Source organism: Lissotriton vulgaris, chromosome 1_1, assembly GCF_964263255.1.
Source record: "Lissotriton vulgaris chromosome 1_1, aLisVul1.2, whole genome shotgun sequence".
Taxonomy (NCBI): domain Eukaryota; kingdom Metazoa; phylum Chordata; class Amphibia; order Caudata; family Salamandridae; genus Lissotriton; species Lissotriton vulgaris.
In genome coordinates this window covers 554,123,787-554,145,157 of record NC_141685.1, presented here as the reverse complement: position 1 = coordinate 554,145,157, position 21,371 = coordinate 554,123,787, and the positions used below count along the sequence as shown (strand labels likewise).

At 41.7% G+C, this 21,371-nt stretch overlaps 1 protein-coding gene across 1 annotated transcript in view; it reads right to left on the bottom strand.

The window, feature by feature from the left end:
• HFM1 (helicase for meiosis 1) overlaps positions 1-21,371 on the bottom strand; it is a 2,890,879-nt gene that overhangs the window by 754,651 nt on the left and 2,114,857 nt on the right. The window contains exon 29 of the mRNA XM_086925623.1: positions 5,043-5,177. Within this exon, the coding sequence (XP_086781749.1) occupies positions 5,043-5,177 (135 nt within the window). The remainder of the gene's footprint in view (positions 1-5,042; positions 5,178-21,371) is intronic.

Here is a 21,371-nt window from a genome sequence, read left to right as displayed (position 1 = left end):
CTATATAGATGACACGGATGTCACCACAAAGACAAACCCAACACCTACATGTCATGCAGAGTCGGCGTGCAGGGGTACTGCTATCAAAAATCTTCCGGATCCAACTGACGCCTGGAAGTTCTAAGGTAAGGGTTCTGCGGCTAGATGTCCCTATCAGATGTGCTTTATTGGGGCCAATCACATCAGAGTTTTTGTGGTGTAACTGCCTACCTGTGGGATCGATCTGGTTTTACCTGTTTGCACTTTTGTCTTTGCTCTAAGTGTAACCCCATCTTTGAAATATCAATCGATAGTCTTGGTCTTAGGTCACAGGGCCTGTCTGACCATGTATGTCTGACTCTGGGTCGATGGGGGAATCCTCTTGGGCGGATTCGACAGCAATGACATGAGTTAATTATTACATATACATATAACATGGTGGTCGTTAATATTGCATTTATTGACATTCTCATTTTTATGCGTACATTTGTCATGGCGTACATCAACATTGTATTTACCGTAGTTGACATTATTATGTGCACATATATCATGGCGCACATTGACATTGCATTCACTGGAATTGACATTGTTATACATATATTATGGCATACATTAACATCACATACACCTATATTAACAAAATTGAATACCAACTTTAGACCCAGTAGTGGGGAAAATATCTGCCCTCATCAATAATTGGAAGGCAATTGCCACATACAAATGTATTTTCAATATTATCCAGTACAGTCACACCCTGTGGTTCATTTGGCATCTTCCAACAACTCCACCTTCAAAACTAAAATTCAAGAAACTACATTTGCTGAAGGCATAAATTCAACCCATGCCATAGTAGAGAGCCAAAGAAATAATCGCAAAACAGCATCAACATGTAGGGTTTTACTCCAGATACTTCCTGGTAAAAAAGAAAACTGGAAAAGAGTGGAGACCCATGCTATATTCGCACCAGCTCAAGCTTTACTTGAGGAAAACATTCAGACTGGTCACACTGCAGGAAGTGCTACACCTTTTAATGATAAACATACCTGGCATCATTGGATCACAAAGATGCATATTTCCACATTCAAACCCACACAAAACATCGCAAATTACTTTCATTTGAGGTAGCTAGTTGCCACGATCAATTTTAAATACTTCTGTTTGGTCTTCGATCAGCACCCAGAATTTTCACAAAATGTATGGCGAAGGTGGTGGCCCTCCTTTGAAGAGTGGTCCATCAAGTCTATCCTTAATAGACCACTGGGTGACCAAGTGTGTATCTATAGCATCTTCCAATGACTCAATGGATGCCTGTATAGACCTATTCAGGCCCGCAGGTCTCCAATTAAAGGAAAGCAAGTCATAGTTAACACCATCAAAAAGAATTTATGTTTTAGGAGCCATAATAGATACAAGAACTGCAAAAGCATATCCCTCGATCGAGAGACAACTAGTCCTCTTGCGTTAGTGAAGAAAATACTGTAACACAAGTAGACAGTATTACGCCTCTTGAAGAGACTGCTAGGGTTCCTCTCCTCCTGTACAGTACTAATATAATTCTGCAGACTGCATATGAGATATATACAGGAAGAGTTTGACAATCAGTAGGCAGACACCAGACAAAGTAGAAGCGACAAACAAGATGAAAGAAGCACTTCCCGTGTGGATATAACTTTCCTTTAACAAAGGTCACTTACAGGTCACCACTGATGCCTCGTTGGAAATTTGGGGAGCACATCTAAAAAAAATGTCCCCAATAGAACTCCTAACACCCATGGAAAAGACATGGCATATATTCGTGCTCGAGCTCGGGGCATTCAGAAAGGTATTACAATGATTTTTCCTAAACATTTCAAACTGAATTGTGCTAGTCTGAACCAACAACACCAACACCGCGTTTTAAATAGGAAACAAGATGGAACATGTTGCCAGATTCGATCAATGGAAGGTTAAAAATGATGGCATTGAGCGATTCACAGTGGAAATATGCTGACATCGGAACAACTTCCCGGTATCAACAATGACAACGCAGATTATCTCAGGAGAACATTACAAGACAGTCACGAGTGGGAGTTGAAAGAAAGCATGATTAATCAAATATGTCAACACTAGGCAAACCAAATATAGATCTATTCGCAATGCGAGTAACAACAAATGCTGTTTTTACGCAAGCAGGCACGCACAGCTACATTTTTGGGGGATTGCTCTTTTTATAGAGTAGTACAGGATGTATGCTTATTCTATACCACTGATTCCCTTACTCTGAAAGCTAATAGCTAAAATGAAAGCAGAGCCCTGCACACTGATTTACAGAGCCCTGTAGTGGCAGAGACAATATTGGTTCTCACATCTTATCCAAATAGCGCAAGACCGGCCAACTCTTCTAAAATTGTCAACGGATCTTCTATCCAGATATGAAGTGCTTCATCCTAACCCACAATCACTCTAGACAGTAAAACATCCCACAGGAGGGTAAGTAAGTCCTCATGCATGCCAGGGCTATGTCAATAAATAAAATATTTGCTGCTATATGGAAACAATTATGTATGTTGTGTACTTCTCACTGATTCGATTCCTTTCAAATCCAAAGCCACAAGATGCTTCCGTAACCTTTGCACCTAGCAATGTCAGACCTTAAACATGTCTACATCAGAATTAATCTTGTAGCTATTTCACATTGCAAAATAACTCAAAATTAACCACCTTTAAAATTGCCCAGAATTGTTAAAGAATTCCTGAACAAATCATTCAAAATGTTCCCACCGTCTTCAGCACCTCCTACAACCTGGGTGTTAAATACAGTACTTTCACAGCTAATGTGAAGTCTATTTGAACCTCTTCATAAAGCCACCTTAAAATTCCTCACTTTGAAAAACTGTGTTCTCTTTTGGCGATGACTTCAGTGAGATGCGTTGATAAGATTCAGGCATTCACTATCATGGAGCCCATTCTCCAAATTTTGTAGCGATTATGAGGAACTAACCCCTAATTTACCAACCAAGTTTCATCTAATGGAACCTGTCATATAGAAAAAAAATGTAATTTGATGACTCCAGCAGAAAGGACTCTTCACTTACTGGACATAAAAAGGTGTACGGACAAACCTAAAAAGTCTAATCAACTCATAATATATTTTTCAGCACTCTATAAAGATTTTCCTGTAACATGAGTTCCTTACCTGTAGCTGTGGTTCTCCAGCATTGGTATATTTCATAGATTCACATGTGACCCATCCATCTCACCGAAAGGAGGCTCACCTTAGTCATTTCATCTAAGGTTTTGTATTTCCACTTCTTGTGCTAAGACATCTAAGGTGTAAACTCCTCTAGAAGACGTGAGTCACAAGGCACTCAGCATCACTGGCTGAACTTTGGGACTTTCTCTAATGAGGTGGATGTGCTAGTAAAAGGAGAACTTCTGATGGCTAGTACAACTGTCATTGACTTATACTGCTATATCACAGTTACAGAGGGACTCCAACTTTAATGGTGTGGAATAATAATTTAATAATGAGAATCTATGAAAGATTCCAACACTGTAAAACCACGGCTACATGTCAGTAACTTGAATTTTTCATCTTCATGATATATTTCGCAGTAGTGTTCTTTCTCAGAAACATAACGGAATTCTAAGGAAGTTTGCATTTTTTTTTAACTTCCTGATTGTCTTGAGAAAACACTGGGCATCCTTTCGACAAAATCCATATGAAGCAACAATAACACCATGGATGCCTATTAGGTATCTACGTAAGGATACCTGGCAGGTGTAAATGGTTTTACCACAGTGTAATTGTATGCTACAACCATGGACGTCAATTCACCAAAATCCAAGGAGTAGCAGAAGTGACATCACTCGCCCTTTGACCTCAACGTTCACTCTCACACACATACCTACACATACACACAAATTCACCCATATATACTCTCAAGCATACACACTCTCACCCACAAGCACGCACACAACATACATTTAATAAAAATTTTTACTTACCTCAGCTGCCATGGAAGGGCATGTTCCAGCTTATTGTACTCTATTTTTATTACACTATTAGTGAAAAATATATTTAATGTATTCATTATTAGTGTAATAAAAAAAAATCACAGAAAACGAAGAGAGTTGAGCCCAGCTGCCATAGTGTTGCTGGCACTGAATTTGCCACCTCTGAGGCCAGAGGGTGCAAAGCCAGTGCGAACCCTAAATGACGTCCATGACTAAAACTGCATGAAATTATGCAATAGGAAATCCCAATCAAGGGATGGGAGGTAAGCGGATCAAGGCATGGTTTGCCTTGAGAGTTTGAAAATGTGTACAAACTCTACAGACTAGTGACTCTAATCTCGAAATGGTTCGGGATTTATTCTGGCAAAGGGCTTGAGTAACTCCCATTCGAAGGAGGAGAGGGGAACAGATCGCCCCCAAACTTCATGAAGATGTAGCAAAATGTGTTTCTCTACAGAGAAAAAAGGCTTTCCGGTCAAGAATAAAAATGAGCGTTTGTACATCAGTCTGTGTAAACCCCAGTAATATGTTGGGAAAACTCGGATTGGGGCAGCTTTCCAGCAGAGTTGAATTGGCTTGTTAGGTAGTCTGGCAACCTGGCAACTTAGAATGGCGATACACTGGTCTTTTCAAGCTTTCCCATCTGGCAATGCCAGACTGCCCAACAAACCGGTTGAACACTACTTTCCAGGTCTACTACTTGGAATGGGTGTCATTTACCAAAAATAAATATTTACACCCATGCATAAAAAGACGTCCGATTTTTGGATGACTCGGGCCCATAGTTTATCTGGTTGATCAAGGAAGGTTAACGTGCTTGACCAACATAATGGCAAGAATTAGAAATATATTTACCTCAGAGGAGTGCATACAACCCAAGAAGGGGAATTGAGTGATTTACAATGAAAGCTACAGAATTTTGTTTGCAAATCTGCCTGGCATACTGTGTTCCCCACCTATAGCTGATTGTTTAGTGTAATGCAGTATTTTCTATTTAACAATAAATAATGAAACAGCAATACTTTATAATACAATGCGAGTGAAAAGGTTTCTTTCTTCTTACCCACCTGACTTAGCTGTCTTTGTTTTTGAGCCTTCGATGCTCTCATTTTTTAACTGAAAATTCGATTTGGTATGGATATTCATATTGGTACTGTGTCCAATGAAATAGGCTGTAAACGTCTGCTGGATGTCAAGTCCAACTTATAGAAGACAAAAATCCACAATATATCGTTTACTGTATTTATAAAATAATTATTTATTTTTGCAGTAATACGATTTAATACATGACTTTTTTCAAGAAAACGTTGCATTTGTGTTCCAAAATTAGGTTTGAATAAGAATTGAATGCCAATAAACACCGATTTGATTAAATAGAACTAGTTTCGACCTACATGATACAACGTATTATACCACAATATGAGTCAGTGACAAATAAGCAGAAAACAAACAATTATGATCTACAAGCTCTTGCACATGAAGTTGAGATCACACAAGCATATTTTACACACATTACATTTCACATTTGTAGGCTCAGGGAGATTAAGTGATTTGCCCTGAATCACACAATTTTAATCTCCCATCTAAATCCTACCTTCCCGTTCATGTAAAGTGCTCTTATATCCACTAAATTCTTATTCAAGCTATATAAAACGTTATAAAAAGAATAGAATAAAAAAAACACAATGTTGAGTCAAGCGCCAAGGCTGGTGCTCTACCCTGAGTCCCAGGTTCCTTTAGCCACTAGGATATATCTACTCCACAATTTTACCAGGAGAATCTATCATTTTGGCCTAATTACGCCTGGTAATTCTTCATTTCGGCCTCGACTTTCATCCTGGTCGGAGTACATATCTCAGAAACCTAATGAGGCCAGTTACTGCTGTTACCAGGCCCATCGGAATTAAGTGGCTGCTCATATTTGGTTCTCTCTCAGTGGGTTTGTAAATATTATTTGAGGATGCAAAATGACATTCTAAATGTGAATAGCAGTTTTAATCTAGGACAGTCACTAAATTGTTCCTACAAGAGGTTATAACGAAAGCTCCTCATGATCTAACCACTGGGGCTGAAGCACATTAACTACTTTCATTACACCAAGCTATATTTACTGTCAGTGTTCAGTGCAAATTCAAAAGTAAATGTTTCAATGCAGTGGTGGCCACGATTTGCTGATTTATATATCTGGTATTACCATTTGAGGAATTGACACATCAATGTCACGATTCTAGGCTTTCATGATCATAAAGGCACTTTTGTTGGTTATTGTTCTCAGTCATACGCAGAGTTAATTTATTGTGATCTGCTCTTCTGTTATTTCTTATCTGCATTTTTCAACTTTCAACTTGGTCTTTGCAGTTTCCTGTGACTCCCTTTTTGTGTTCTTTGATGGTATTGGCTGCTCTTACCCTTTTTCCATTTTTTTGTCTATTCAACTTTATTGTTTCCCTAGGATTATTTGGTCGCTATTCAGCATCGTAATAGCTTCACTGTGTATTGCTCAGCCTTGCAATTGTACCGGGAAGTTGTTTATTAGTTTCATATAATAATTTAGCAGACTACATGAAGGTGGAAACTCCTAGTACCTACTGTAACTGTGCTTGGTATGGCAAAAAACAGTTGATGCCCTTAATCTTAGAAAAACACAAGCATCAACTGTAAAAGACAAGAATTGGCATATCCAATAGGTCTTCCCTTTGGGACCTTATAAGTGTTTAGCCATGCAACAGTTGTTGTTGCACCAAGGATATTGTGCTGCATACCTAAATACTTAGAAAGTCCCAAAAGTGAGACCTATTGGCTATGCCAATACTTGTTATGTTTGAGCTCAGACAGCTTTAACCACCTGCTGGCAAGCCTTACTGCTTTCAAAACCGAGGGCTTTGGGTCAGCCTGTTGCTCATGATTGGATTGTTTTGTCTTTCTTCCTTCCCTGCTCCCATTGTAACACTTGTCCTCACTATCCATGTGTATGCTCTGCTAGAAGCATTTCCCTCAGTGTGTTCTGACTGGTTGGCTTGCATCCTTCCACCGCTGAATTTGTTTGAACTCAGCAAAATGTTCTTCTTCTACAAAATCACTATAAGCCATGATTCACTTGCCACCAACCTATGATATAGCACTGCCAACAGGCAAGCAAATGTCTAGGAACCAGACGGCCAAACCAAACCTCTTTAAAGTCACAAAATATACCAAAACTTGCAAAGCCATTCAAATTTAAGAGGGAAGAATCACGAACCTACATAGAAGCACTGGGTGAGATCGCTCAGTCACAGACAAGCAAATGAAGTAGAGTCTGCAAACTAGTTACCATCAGCAGTTCTACTGCATGAGAGTAAGCAAAGCATGGCAGACTAAATAAAGGCTCTTAAAACCTGATAATCTGCGAGCCTGACCGCATAACAGAAACGAAACAAAATAAAAAGTGAACTTAAAACACCAGGTTAGCACTGAGGTGCAGCGTAGGTGAGAAACATGGTTCACACCCACAACGGAAGTAAAACCGCACTCCCCTGCAAAGACTGAGGGCAGCAGGATAGAAGAATGAGTGAACATATGAAAATCCGCATACTACAGGAACACAAATCTGCTGTCAAACTGAGCACTAGTGAAAGATTAACGTGTAACGTTTTCAAGCACTGGAATGTTTATGACCCGCAGATGACAGCGGCACGTGACGGCATCTGGGAAACAATACGGGAGACGGGAGATCAAAGAGGTGGGCACAAGAGAAGGCAATCAGATTGTCTCTATCCATGACAAATCAGAAATGTGTCCAAAGTCAGACAAACCAAACCACTCCTGCACAAGGGGCATGGTCAAAGAACTGCACAGGCTTAGAGGCTTGAAAGAGCCCATCACTGGGAATGTTTTTACTTTTGGTGGGTGGACTGCCCTTTTCGTTTGGCCAGAGATACGATATTTAGGAGGGGCTGAAAACCCAACATATGCAGCTGCAAATAATTTATAACTGCATGATACAAGGACTGAAAGGTGGCCAAAAAGATCAGATAATTACAGTAGAAAAATAAATGGCGGTGGTAAGTGTTAGCACGCACTTAAATAGACCTTCAATTTCATTACGTTTTAGCAACTACAAATTCACTTCCTGAAGGAAAAGCGGCCTTCAGTCCAGCCCTGCCCTTCCCAGCGCCTATTGTCCTTAAATCAACAATCCCCTTTACAGCCTTCCTTGCAGTGAGCAGCAGGAGATTCCCCGTACAGTTAGAAGATCATGTTTTACACACTCAAAGACAAGGGGTTTCCAAAAAAGTGTTTTTAAGCCAGTCTAGGGGTGCACATGGTCCAGTATGTTTTTCAGTTGCAGAGAAATGCTAGAGAGGGCTTGAGTCACAAGTTCACAGCAGAAAAAAGCCCGCAAGTGGTGCGCGCGGGTGCCACAGCGAGAGATCTGTTTTTAATTAACACGCACACATCTGTGCACGAGAATTGAAAACAGATGTGGCCTGTGCGGGTAACCTCAAGCAATAGGCCGTGGGCAGAGCAAACGCACCTTTTCCCAATTGCGTGCTGTCTTTCTCAGAAAGACGCACACAAAAGCGAATAGCCTGTGAAAGAAAACAAACCACACGCACAAGCGTGTGGTGAGCTTTCTAAAACCCTTTTACTGTTTACATAAAGTCTCACCAGAGCAGCGCATGCGGGCTGCTACAGGCTCAATCGAAAAACAGGACTCAGGATTGCACATAGAAGGGCGCTGGAGAGGAAATGGTGGAGGGGAGAGTAAATGTTTTGTATATTTAGACTCGAAGATCCCCTTGTATTTGTTCTTGTGCACCTTGAAGGACTATGGAAGGAGCTACAGCAGCCTGATCAGAAGGCATATTTTCTGCGCACATTCGTCATTCAAGGGTATGTGCTGTGGATCCTGGTGCTCCTGCATATCTTCCCCATCTCCACACTATTTCTTAAGCCCACTCTCTCTAAACCAGGCATCTCCAGTGAGTAGCTCTCCAACTACCTGCAAGTAGCTGCCTGAGCACAGCCTAACCTACTAAATTAGGTTTTGATTGGTTGAATTGATACATGTATCCCAAAATCGATTAGTGTGTATTTGCAGAACTCATATCCTGACGTTTGGAGAAAAACGGTTGCATTTCTAAAAAATATTTAAAGCTGATTTTTGAGTGATAGAAGCACTGGGGAGACTTATTACTTATATTATTACCCAGATGCCAGGGTCACCACAGCTATAGCTGTCATGTATTACCCATGTAGAAACAGTCTAAACTGTTGAAGTCTTTTTCACATTAATCATGGCAACCTTGCTTAATGTACAGAGGTGATCGATGTGGGTAATCTTAATGGGGTATCCACTATTGTCATCTTGTCTGATGTGATCACTATTACTACACTGAAAACGATAGTAGCGCGGTATGCTTTCAGTGTACATAAGTAGCCCTTATACCAGAAAAGGTTGGAGACATGGAATTGCAGACACACAACCTTTGCTTTTGGGCTCCTCCCATACCTACCTTCCATTGGTGTAAGTTCCCTTTGTCTCTTATCTGGATGACCTCATCATTGCACTTTTATCACATAAAAAAAAATAGTAGACAACACGTCCAGTGCAAGTGAGCACAATATGGTGAACACAGTTAGAATTCACCTCAGGTTAGTTCAACATGCTTACGCTATGCAGCTGAATCTCCACGCACAGTGCTGCAGTGTGCTCCACCCCAGTTCCCCAGGATAAATCCCCCCTTGTCTCTGGCACCTTGGGCCATCATGTGGAGTCCTGTTCGGCACCTGCCTGGCTCGCCAAGTGAAGACATTTCCGGATCAATGTACAAGATTCTTGTACAGAGAAGAGGGTGTGTAGAAGTTTAACACTTTTAATGAAAAAATACTCAGCAGCGAGTAAGCAACATCAAAGGATCTGAGCTTTGCCCGCTGGTAAGTTGGAGCAATACAATGCTAAAATCCATTTATTTTGGGGCACAGTGTATATCTTGTGCACCATGTATACACCTTTTCCCAATACAAGTGAATGGAAGGAGGAACATGTGGCAGACAGAAACCTACAGACAGGCACTAATGAGCAAGTGTTAGGCTCTTTTCTCTGTAACAATGTAAGACTACCTTGGAACTTTGGGCCTCATTAGGCTGTCGGTGGGACCGCCACTGACAGACCGTCAGCGGCGGTCCTACCAACATTTAGTATAGCGGTCCAACCGTCTCATTATGATGCAGTCAGTCAGACTGCATCTGTCAGAGAGACTGATCGACGCTTCCGATGGACTGAATGGAGCACGTCGGACCATCAGTTGGATGCACCTGCTTTTTTCTGTGTCAACACTTGCAAAACATTATTCCAGTAGGAAGATAATGTTTATTCAGGGCTGCTTCATGATGTATAGTATCTACAACAATGTCACATTAACTTTGGCCTACACACACACTCCAGGTAGTGGTTTATCAATGTTCACAAAATTGTCCCTTTTCAGAAAAGGCTAAATGAGTAATCTTGGGATTATAGTGACCTGTTGGATTTTTGTAATTTTTAAGCCCCAGCAAGAACTCTAGAGACCTGCTAGCAAGTTCCGGCAGTCTGCACCTGTGATATAACAGACAAGACAAACTTATTTTTTTGATAAGGGGCACTCCGATCAAATGTACACCTCTCAGGGCATTTGCAGCAACGTATGTGCAAATCCAGCATGAGGAAAGATTAATATTTTGGTAATATTTCTCAAGCAACAGCAAGCAGGAGTTATTTTCATACACAAAGCACCACCTCCGCTCAAGGTTAGGAACAGTACAGCTAGGGTTCTTGATAACTCTCCATTCAACAGTAAATAAGTTTCCCACCACGACCCAAAGGTATGGTCCTGCAGACAAGGAGGTTGGGTACAGCGATCCAGCCCACTGATAGGTGGCAGGCCAGCAGTAGAAGCAGCTCTGGGTGGGGGCCTGACCTGGGGTTTGGTGCACGTCTGGAAGTGGGCATCAGTAGTTAGTACAGAGCTAGGGGCAAGGAATCAGGCCATTTCAATTGTTTTTTGGAAAATATCTATGCTATCTTGTTCTTGAATGTACCATTGCTTTCTTCCACTTTGCCTTCTGACTTAGGGTGATAGGTGTGGTGGAAGTGTTAATCAATCCTTAAAGCTTTGGAAATCTCCTGTACTACTGATGAAATCATCTGTGTTCCTCGGTCATTAAAGGGTTGACTCAGTATTCCAAAACAGGGAATAAAGTCCTTAAGTAACCACTTTACAACTGTGATGGCATCTGCTCTCGAGCAGGCATATGCTTCCACCTACCCTAAAAACGTACTGACATTCACTAGAACATAAGAATATGTGGCACATCCAGAGAGTGAGCTTAATCCCTTGCTCAGCATATGGGACTGGCAAATGCACACAAATGACAATGATTTGGGGCCACAGAAGAAAAGAATGGTGTATACCACTGGTTTGCAGCGGCACTTATCAAGTCATGTCTTCTCACATGAGAGACCCCATGATACAACTGTGCAAGGTTGGGGAGTAGAAATATCTGTGTGACTACATACCTTGAAGTGTCTCTCTTCACTCTTTCCTGCTTACTTGTAAGACGCTTCATCCAATACTGATTTTTACTCTCAGTGGTTTACTCCAGCAATATAGACAAATATTTTAATGAGGGCAAAGGAAATAAATCAGTCTTTTTAACATGCATATCAGCATTATTGCTTTCTGTTAAGACTGTTTTCCTGGTGGCTGAATCAGTGAGGGCATTTCCTCGGGATGCATCATCATGTGGATATTGGCGTGCAGTAAATTTCACTAAAGCCAACTTTTGGCATTAAAGTGTTCACCACATTTTGTACATACAAGCTATCCTTAATGGGGTACATGCAGTTGTCTGGAAAGTCTACTGAATCCAGAGAAGCCCAAATTCATGTGTCACTTCAAGTTCATGCATTGACTCCATGAACACAGTTACAATATTTTGCTTGGCCAGGATACATGCCAGAGCGGGTGCAACGAGCTTGGCAACTTTCACATTTGGCGGATTGTGGCTTTTAATAATTGTATATACAGTGAACGCAGCGTAACCTGCTACCAGTACACCTTCATCATTTCTGAGACATGAACCATTCACAAAATAAATGATTTCATATTTCAGTAGTAATGCATTCATTAGGTCAATATGGGCTTTGTTACATGCTCAGTTCCAACAAGATAATCACAAGGTTCACCTTCCTCACCTGTGAACATCAGACATTCCTGGTTTAAAGTGGGGCAGCAGAGAAAAGTAATATGAGAGGTAATCAGCAACAATATTCCTTAGCAAGAGAATCTGACAGTAAAAAGGTTTAGCATTTTAGTGGTGAAGAAAAGCAACAGAGGTATGGAGCACAATCAAGAGTTTTAGTCAATACAATATTTTGAGAAGTTTCAACAAGATGGGAATATGTGGCTACAGAACAGACAAATGGAAGGAGCTCACCCGCAACTGGGTCCAATGTGGAGGAATTATAGGCTCTTTACATGTCTTTCTTGCAGTATGTTTTTCCTTTGCCAGGATCAGTTAGTCAAAGCTTATATTTTCTTCACCAGGAGTCACGTTGTTCTTGGTTGTGTTCTGCTGGGTGGACTGGGCTGTGGGCAGTGCGGCTCGGATGATATTGATACATTTCCCAAGCCTTGCAAAAGACTGTGGGGTGTGATTAGTGAAGCACTTGTCAGATGCCGTCCTGCAGCTTCTAAGACCGTTGCCTTGACAGAGAGGAATTAGGAGGTGATGTCGGTCATTTGCAAGGTGGGGGCAGCAGCACAGCAAGTGCAGCCAGGACTCGAGATAGTAGTTGCATAACCTACAAGAAGATACCCCGACCCTGCATACCCAAAATGGATGAAGATAGCCCATTCCTGCATACCCAAAATTGATGAGAGTCGTCAATAGGTTGCCCTAGAAGCCTTATGTAAGTGATTGTTTCGAGTCCGAGGACACAGTGGGTATTTGAAGTATGGGTTGGGCTTCTCCCCTCAATGTGGTCTGTATTGGAACCTTTCAAGGTCTCTTTAAAATGAGGCTTGAGTAATTGGTGCATTCACTGTCTTTTTCCACATTGGCACATAAATAATTGGCGCCATTGTGATTGGGGCTTGAAGCGGCGAGGTACTGGTCCTGACCTCTGCTTCCCTGTCTGCGCCCAGTGATCTGTTGTGGAGGCAATGTGACAAATTTCAGTGCTGTTGGAGGTATGATGACGTAAGGCATTGAAAGAAGCCTAAATTGTCCAATGGCCCAAGGATGAGTTTTTATGAGATTGTGAAACCATGAACTATGAACATTGCTGGTCAGTCTGAGTAACGCTCAAAGATCACGCTCAGCTTACGGCCTTACAGCTTTACAGGCCTATACACAGCCGTATATGTGTAGGCAGCGGTCGGATGCTAGTGTTGCTTATGAGTGAGCGGTGAAGCCTAGAGACAGCCTAGAGACAGCTTGATCTCGATGCCGGAGCCGGGGGCCGTGGGCCGTGGCCATGGCTGGCATATGACCTATGGACCTACGGAGATGCCGGTATGGTATGTGAGAATACGGAGCTCTGTCGTATTCCCCACTATTCCCTACTACAACAATGTGGCTGAACTTAGGGAGGAGGAAGTCTGAGCGAGAAACAAGAAATAAGAAACGGAACATTATGGAAGGAGCTGTGTCAGAAGGGCTGTCAGAGGAGCTGCTCATCAGTGCCTCCCCTCCTCCTTCCCTCACAAAACAAAGAGACAAAACAAAGAGACAAACCCGGAAAGAAGGCTACTACAAATGTGCCCCAGCCGATCCGTCTGCCTACCTGCCTACGTGTGAAGGACAGATGTTCATCAGCGGTATCGTCTGCTGGGGTCTGGGATTCATGATTGTGCATCAGCATCAGAGGCAGTCGGAGGCCCACTCCATCCCCGATCCGGCCTCGAGGAGGATCGACAATCCCTCAGCATCCATGCTCGGCAGTCTGAAATCTCAGCTCTGCGCCCTGTGGCCACGCAAAAGCTCCGCTCACAGTCCCGGTGCTAAGGTGCTGAGGAGCGGGAACAGGGACAACAGGAGACCTAGAGGAGACCCGGAGGTGATCGATAATACCCAATGCTGCTTGTTGCCTTCTGTTTCTCCCGCTTCCAAGGTCGCACGCTGCTAGTGGCTGAAGTGGGGAGAGCGCTCCGTGAGGGTATTCGGAATCGGAAGTGGAGGAGGAAATCCATACAACTCGGCAGAGGTGAGCTACGGCAAGTTGGGGTACGGGGGGCTGGAAAAATAAGGTGCAGAACGAGAAGAAGGATAAACATGGAGAGTGAGGCTGGTCTGGAGTGTGTTGGTGCAGAACATTTTAGCAACCCAAGGGGGGCAAGGCAACAATGACACTGACACTAGCTCTGGAGGGGCACAAGCCACACAGATTTCCCATAGTTCCCAGGGTACAGGAAACCGACCTGACAGCCGACCTGACACTAGAGGCTCAAGTATCAAGACTGATAAGGAGAGGGATAAAGACAAGGAGAAAGACAAGGAGAAGGGGACACAAGGAGAAAGGAAAAACCAAACCCTTAGAGAAGGTGAACGAGAAGGAAAAGGATACTGACTGTGATATAACTGGAGATATAGGTAGCCACCTACAAAACCCAGATAACCTGCATGAAACTAGAAACACCACAGATAAAACAGATAAGATGGAGAAAATAGACCTGATGGCAAAAAAGACAAGGAGGCTTCAAGCAATAAAGAATCTAAAGAGTGCCGCAAAAACCAGTGGGCAAATAACTGACGCTCAACCTTGGATTTCAAGCATATTTAGCTCTCTGCCCAAAGAACTATCGGACGCTGGGAGGGTGGTGGGCCCACTGTCACGGATAAAAAGACAACTAATAAAACAAAAATTCCCGGTGCCCATGGAAGTAACCCCCCCGCAAAAGCAGGAAGTCAAATTAACGAAAAAATTAAGGACAAAGAGGCATTTTTGAACAACACGAGCGAGCCAAACTCAATAAATGGAAAGCCTAGCTCAAACCCATCTCTAATACCCACACAAAAAGCTGCACCAGTAGGGGAGGTGAAGGAAGCGAAGGACGCAGCCACGGCATCAGAAATGGATGGGATGGTCAGCCACAAAATGATCACAAAAATAGATTCCGGTTTAGGCACACTGGTCGAAAAAACCGGACAAATGAACGACCATGACACAGGCAATATACATCAGGCACAACAATTGTCTGAACTAACAGGTGAGCTAATGGCTGATAGTGGCACTGGAGAAGATGTCAATGCAGAGCAAAAGCCATCCTCACTCAACCGCTCTCAATGTCCTGTCCAGGCCAATGATCATTCCTCCAAGTCTAATTCTGGTTCTGGCTCTGATTCGGAAATCTATGAAACTGGCGCCTCAACTTCAAGTGAGTTACAAAGGCTGGGACAGATAAGTATGGGATCTCCGGAACCCTCGGCCCTCAAACTATCAGAAGTCGAATTATCAGAACCAGAGCTAAAGAAACTGAACATAGCGCTAAAGTACAGTGCTTCAAGAAGAAAACAAGAAAGGAAAAGAAAAAAGCAAAAGAGACAGAAGAAACTTATATATGACGACACTACTGACCAAGGCAGCAACACAGATCAGACAGGTCATAGGCCCAGGACCACTTCATCACATGATCTCATCGAATCAAACTCTAACCTAGGTCTCGCAGTTGAATCAAAAGCATCTAAGACTCCGCAGTCAGATACCGGGGATGGTAGGAAAATACAATCAGAACCCTCCTTGATTGACGTGCTTAAATCGATCAAAAGCTTTCAAGAAGATGTCAAACACGATAACAGGAAAAACCACATCGCCATCCAGAAATTACAAGGGGCGGTGCAAAAAGTCAGGGTGACTTGTCTTGAGATCTCAGAAAGAATGACTTATGTTGAAATACGTACGGAAAATCTCGAGAAATATGTTTCCGCTCTACAAACACTTGGGAAAGAGCAGGAGGGGATAATCAAAGATTTAATGATGAAGGTCGAAGACCATGAAAATCAAGCAAGACGCAACAATCTATGTTTCCTTGGGACTCCCGAGAACGCAGAGGGGAATGATCCAAGGGGCTACATAATCTCATTGTTGAAAGAAACATTCCCAGAGATACAAACCTGGGATTTTGCCAAAGAAATACAACGGGCCCATCGCTTTCCCCTGACCCTTTCAAAAAGACTACAGGCAAATGCACAGTATCCACGAGCAATGCTCGTAAATTTTGGCAATTTTCTATTGCGTGAAGCGATTTTTGACCTTACTGGACTGACAAATAAAAAAGAATATAAAGGCTTTTCGTTCTTCTGCAGACCAGACTTCGCCCATGCAACAGTTGAAAGAAGGTGGAGGATGAGACAGTTATTTACACTATTTGAAAAAATTGGTGCCACCGTTCACTTGCAGAACGCGGCACAATTAAAGGTCATCATTAACGGCACTACAAGAAGCTTCACCAGTGAGATACAAGCAGAAGCGTACTTAAACGAACTCACAAACTCAGACAAAAACAGGACTAAAAATGGTGTATTTAGTTAGTAATGATCATAAAAATCATAAGTAAAATGTCTAAAATGTAATAATATGCAACTGGCAATATATGTCAATGAAAAGCACAGGAAGTGAAGTGATAGGGTGATTACAGCTATGTATATTAATAAGACAACTCTTTGACAACCTTACACAGAGTGAATTAAAAAACTTCACTTCCACAGGCAGGCACAGGGGTCGAGGCTATCAGCCGCTTGAAGCTACTGATTACATAGGTGCCTACAACCTGGTTCCACCTGAACCAGGCAACATCATCAACCGGACTCTTAAGGAGTCTATGCGCCTCACTCTGGGGGGGCGGCGAGAGGAGAGGGCGAGGGGGGGTCGGGGGTGCAAGGGGTGGGGATAAATCACTCAAACAAGCAACCAAATTGGTACAACAAATAAAATAAAATATCTCTATGTTAGGCATAATTTCACTGAAGGTAAAAATCTGAAAAAATACATAATAGCATGTTTTTATCGAAGCCAAAATAAAAAAAAGAGATTATGGATAAACTGAAAATATGTTCTTGGAATGTGGCGGGACTCAACAATAGGAACAAAAGGGCTCGGCTATCTGGGATAATTAATCAAAACTCATTCAATGTACTGTGTCTTCAGGAGACCCACATTCCCTGGGGCGAAAGAGACTTACTAAAGATCCCTGGATACAATATATTGGCAACCACAACTCAGACATCTAGAAACCAGGGTGTTGCTATCTTAGCCAGACCTTTTTTGGGACAGGCAAAACGCAAGTTAGTTGATTCCTTAGGTAGATGGGCTATTATAGAGTTAAAAATAGGTATAACGATCTGTACAGTATACGCATCTAACCAAGATGACCCCTTTATATTTGAGGAACTGGAAATGGAACTAGCTTCTTGGGCCGGAATATTAATATTTTGTGGAGATTTTAATATCTCTTTGGGGCATAACGCATTGCGACCAAACCGGGACTCTTATACATATATCGGACGAAAACCAAAAATGTTTAAAGCCATCTCTCAACTTAAGGAAAGATTAGACCTAATTGATATTTGGGACTTAAAACAACAAACTGATCCCGCTGCACCTACTTTTTACACCCACATAACAAGTATGTCCAGATCGATTACATTTGGATAACCAGAGGCTGCTCCGACAAAGCACAAATAATCAAACTTCCTAAAACGATCTCTGATCACAATCCGCTGACCCTCACACTTGATACTGCAAATCTAAATAGACCATGCTCAAGCTGGACTTTTGACAGAAAATTACTGGTAAATAAAGATTATGTTGAATATGTAAAAACATGGACTCAGGGCTTTTTTGACTGTAACCGATATAGTGCCTCCAGGGGCACAGTCTGGGTTTGCTTCAAAGCTACCCTAAGGGGAGAAACAATTAGCTGTGTAGCTAAGCGTAGGAAAGATGACGACAATGACAACAAGCAACAGATGCAAGAGCTAGCTAATATTGAGGAGGAGCATACCAATTTAATAGGGAGGGGAGAGGATGGGCGACCTACCCTGAGGAAAATGTTGATTCTAAAAACCACGCTAAATAGTAAGCTTACTCAAAAAGCAGCTGAGATCTTCCAGGCAAATCGTAATAAAATCTATGAAGATGGGGAGAGAGTGGGGCAGCAGCTAGCTCTACGCGCTCTCCAGAAGCAATCTCATAACACAATCACTAGTATTGAAGTAGAGGGAAAGGAATATACAACACCTGAAGACATATTAGACATTTTTAGGCAATATTATCAGAAACTATACCAGAATGAGGATAAGGCAGATGAAGAAGCAGTAAGAGATGCCCTTAATATATGGCTAACTGAGATTGAATCAAATAAGATTATCGATGACGATACTAGGGAAAATTTTGAAAAGAGCTAGCCTCGGGAAAAGCTGCGGGCTCTGATACACTCCCATTAGAAATCTACAAAATTCTTGGAGAAAGTATAACACCATATCTAGTAGATCTATTTGTAGGGACTCAAGTAAGCGGCATCCCTCCTGACTCATGGAAGGTAACAAATATAGTTATCTTCCCTAAAAAGGGAAAGCCCCCAAAATCACCTTCATCGTATCGTCCAATCTCCTTAATAAATTTGATATACTCAAAAATCTTGGCCAAACGGCTCAGGAGGGTCATCGAAAAACTTGTCATCCAGTGGCAACACAGATTTATTCCCCGTAAGTCCACCACAGACCACATTTGTAGGGCTATATCGCTATTTGATATCATGAATGCGACGGGGGGCCGAATGTCGATTATCCTACTCGATGCCGAGAAGGCGTTCGATCGTGTTTCCTGGGGTTTCTTACGGGCGGTGCTCGAGAAAACCAACTTTGGACCCTGTCTCACTAAATCAATTAGGGCAATGTACCACGAACCAAAGACCAGGGTTCTAGTGATGGGACAGGCATCTAAGCCATTTGAAATATTAAGAGGAACAAGACAGGGTTGTCCGTGTTCTCCGATTTTGTTTGCTATATACAACAATCTATTGATCCTCAAATTGATAGCAAGCGATGTAATTATACTTGTCACAGTAGATTCTTACGACACTAAGGTTCTGGCATATGCTGATGACGTCGCGGTAATAACACCCTACCCCTCCGAGGCTATAGTTGAAATTGAGGTTATTACACAAGCCTCCGGGCAGATCTCAGGATATTCTCTCAATCGGGATAAAACCATGGTAATTTGCACTGACAATATTCAGTTTTACGACCCAAAGAAGGTAGATAACGCGGTATATTTAGGTATATGTATATCACGTAATGTAGAGATCATTAATGATTTACATTATGAACCCCTACTAAAAAACATTAAGAAAGATCTAAAGAGGGTTGACAGTCTCCACCTCTCAATTATCGGGAGAGGAAACTTTCTGAAAATAAACATCCTACCTAGGCTGTTGTATTTGTTTCGCGCTATTCCTCTAATAGTTGAAGATAAAGCTGTTAAAGCAATAGAATATCAAATGAGCAAGTTTATTTGGAATTATGGGAAAATCAGAAGGGCCCTAAATTACCTATCCCTCCCGGTACACAGAGGTGGGCTAGCAATCCCCAATATAATGCTCTACCTATGGGCCACTATGCTCCAGCAAATGTCACCCTTGTTCAATATATATACAGCAGATCCAACACTAGAAGAAAGTGCTATACCATTGATATATTAACTAGCCTTAGGAAACAAGGCAAAAGGCTTGCCGCTAAAACAATTAGAACCCTCATATTATAAAAAGGTTAAGTTCAAGATTATTAAGAGTGCTGGAGAATCTGGAGGAAAACAGCGAGGCAACTTGAAATCCCAAAATTTAATAAGTACACACCACTATGGAACTCATCTGTGCTACCAAGACAAGCTAATGATGATATCTCCAGGCGATGGGAAAACTTGGGGGTTTTAACTCTAGGAGATTTCCTTCAGGGTGTCTCAGAAACTAGGTTTCAGCACCTTCAAGACACATTTTTAATCCCGAATTCAGATATTTTTAAGTTTATCCAAATCAACACTATCCTCAATATAAAAATCCCAAATATCTTTCTGTTAAATATCCCCTTATTGGATTGTATAGGGGAAATCAGCATCCAGGATAGGCACACTCTATGATATGTTGCTAGAAAGTAAGAAGGATGACTTAGAGCATATTGAATCTACATGGGCAAATAAACTTAACAATCCTAATGTCGATATTGATATGTCATTAGAGCTCTTATCCGAATTATTTATTTCCTCTAACTTAAAGGCCCAGTTGTACAAGACAATATATAATCTATACTACACACCCGCGAAACTGTATACTTGGGGGGAAAAGAGCAAACTCCGAAAGTCCTCGTTGCGGTACTAGTCCAGCACATCTGATACATATGTTCTCTGAATGTGACAAATTAACACCTTTCAGACAAATGATAGCGGAATTTTGGCAAGAAGTGTTCGGCCATGCCATAGCTGAATCACCCACTCTATATCTATTAGGATATGACAATACTCTTATGCACAGCAAGGAGGAGGAAACATGCCTCTTTCTGGGGACCGGGGTACAGAATAATCCTAGCAGCACGATGGAAGGAGGCAGATCCCCCTAATTTCCAAATATGGCTGACAAGATATCTAGGGATCTATAATCAAGAATTTATGCATGTAGAGGGAAAAAAGCCAGGATGCGAGGGGGAAGAATTTGGGAGCCAATTGAGGGCTGGAATAATAGGACCAGATAATTACAATAAAATAACAACTCTTTATTTCTATTTATTTCAATGTATTTTTTTATATAACCATTATGTTATGTTCTTTTGCTTCCACAATTATATGACCTGTATTAACAATAAGAAGTATTAATGTCGATAAATGTATAATCTATGCTTATGAATATGTCTTTTTTATGTACAATTCTTTTTGTGTTGCCAAATAAAAAAAATTAAAAAAAATAAAAAATTGGATTGTCTAATTTGTTGTTTCGATCTTCAGGATGCTGATGACTCTCTTTGTGCATAGGAAGGGAAAAGAAGGTGAAACATATACAAACCACAGTAAACCACTAGCAGCTAGCAGGATGCAAGAAAGGATGGTTGCTGAATTTGGGACTACAGGGAAGCCAGGAATAATCACATTATTGATGGCCTTAAGATCGTGGACAAATCTGTACATTTTGGTCTTTCCCATCTTTTGTATAGGAAAAATCTGGGTATCTGCTAACAATTAGTACTATGACTCCCTGCTTTATTAAGTCAGTAATTATAGGACATATCACTGCCTGAGCCTCAGCTTTATGGGGTAATGAGGAATCTAATGCAGTTTTTTGATTGGGTTAAGAAGGTAAATCAGTTAGGTCTTGGATAAGTTCTGTACT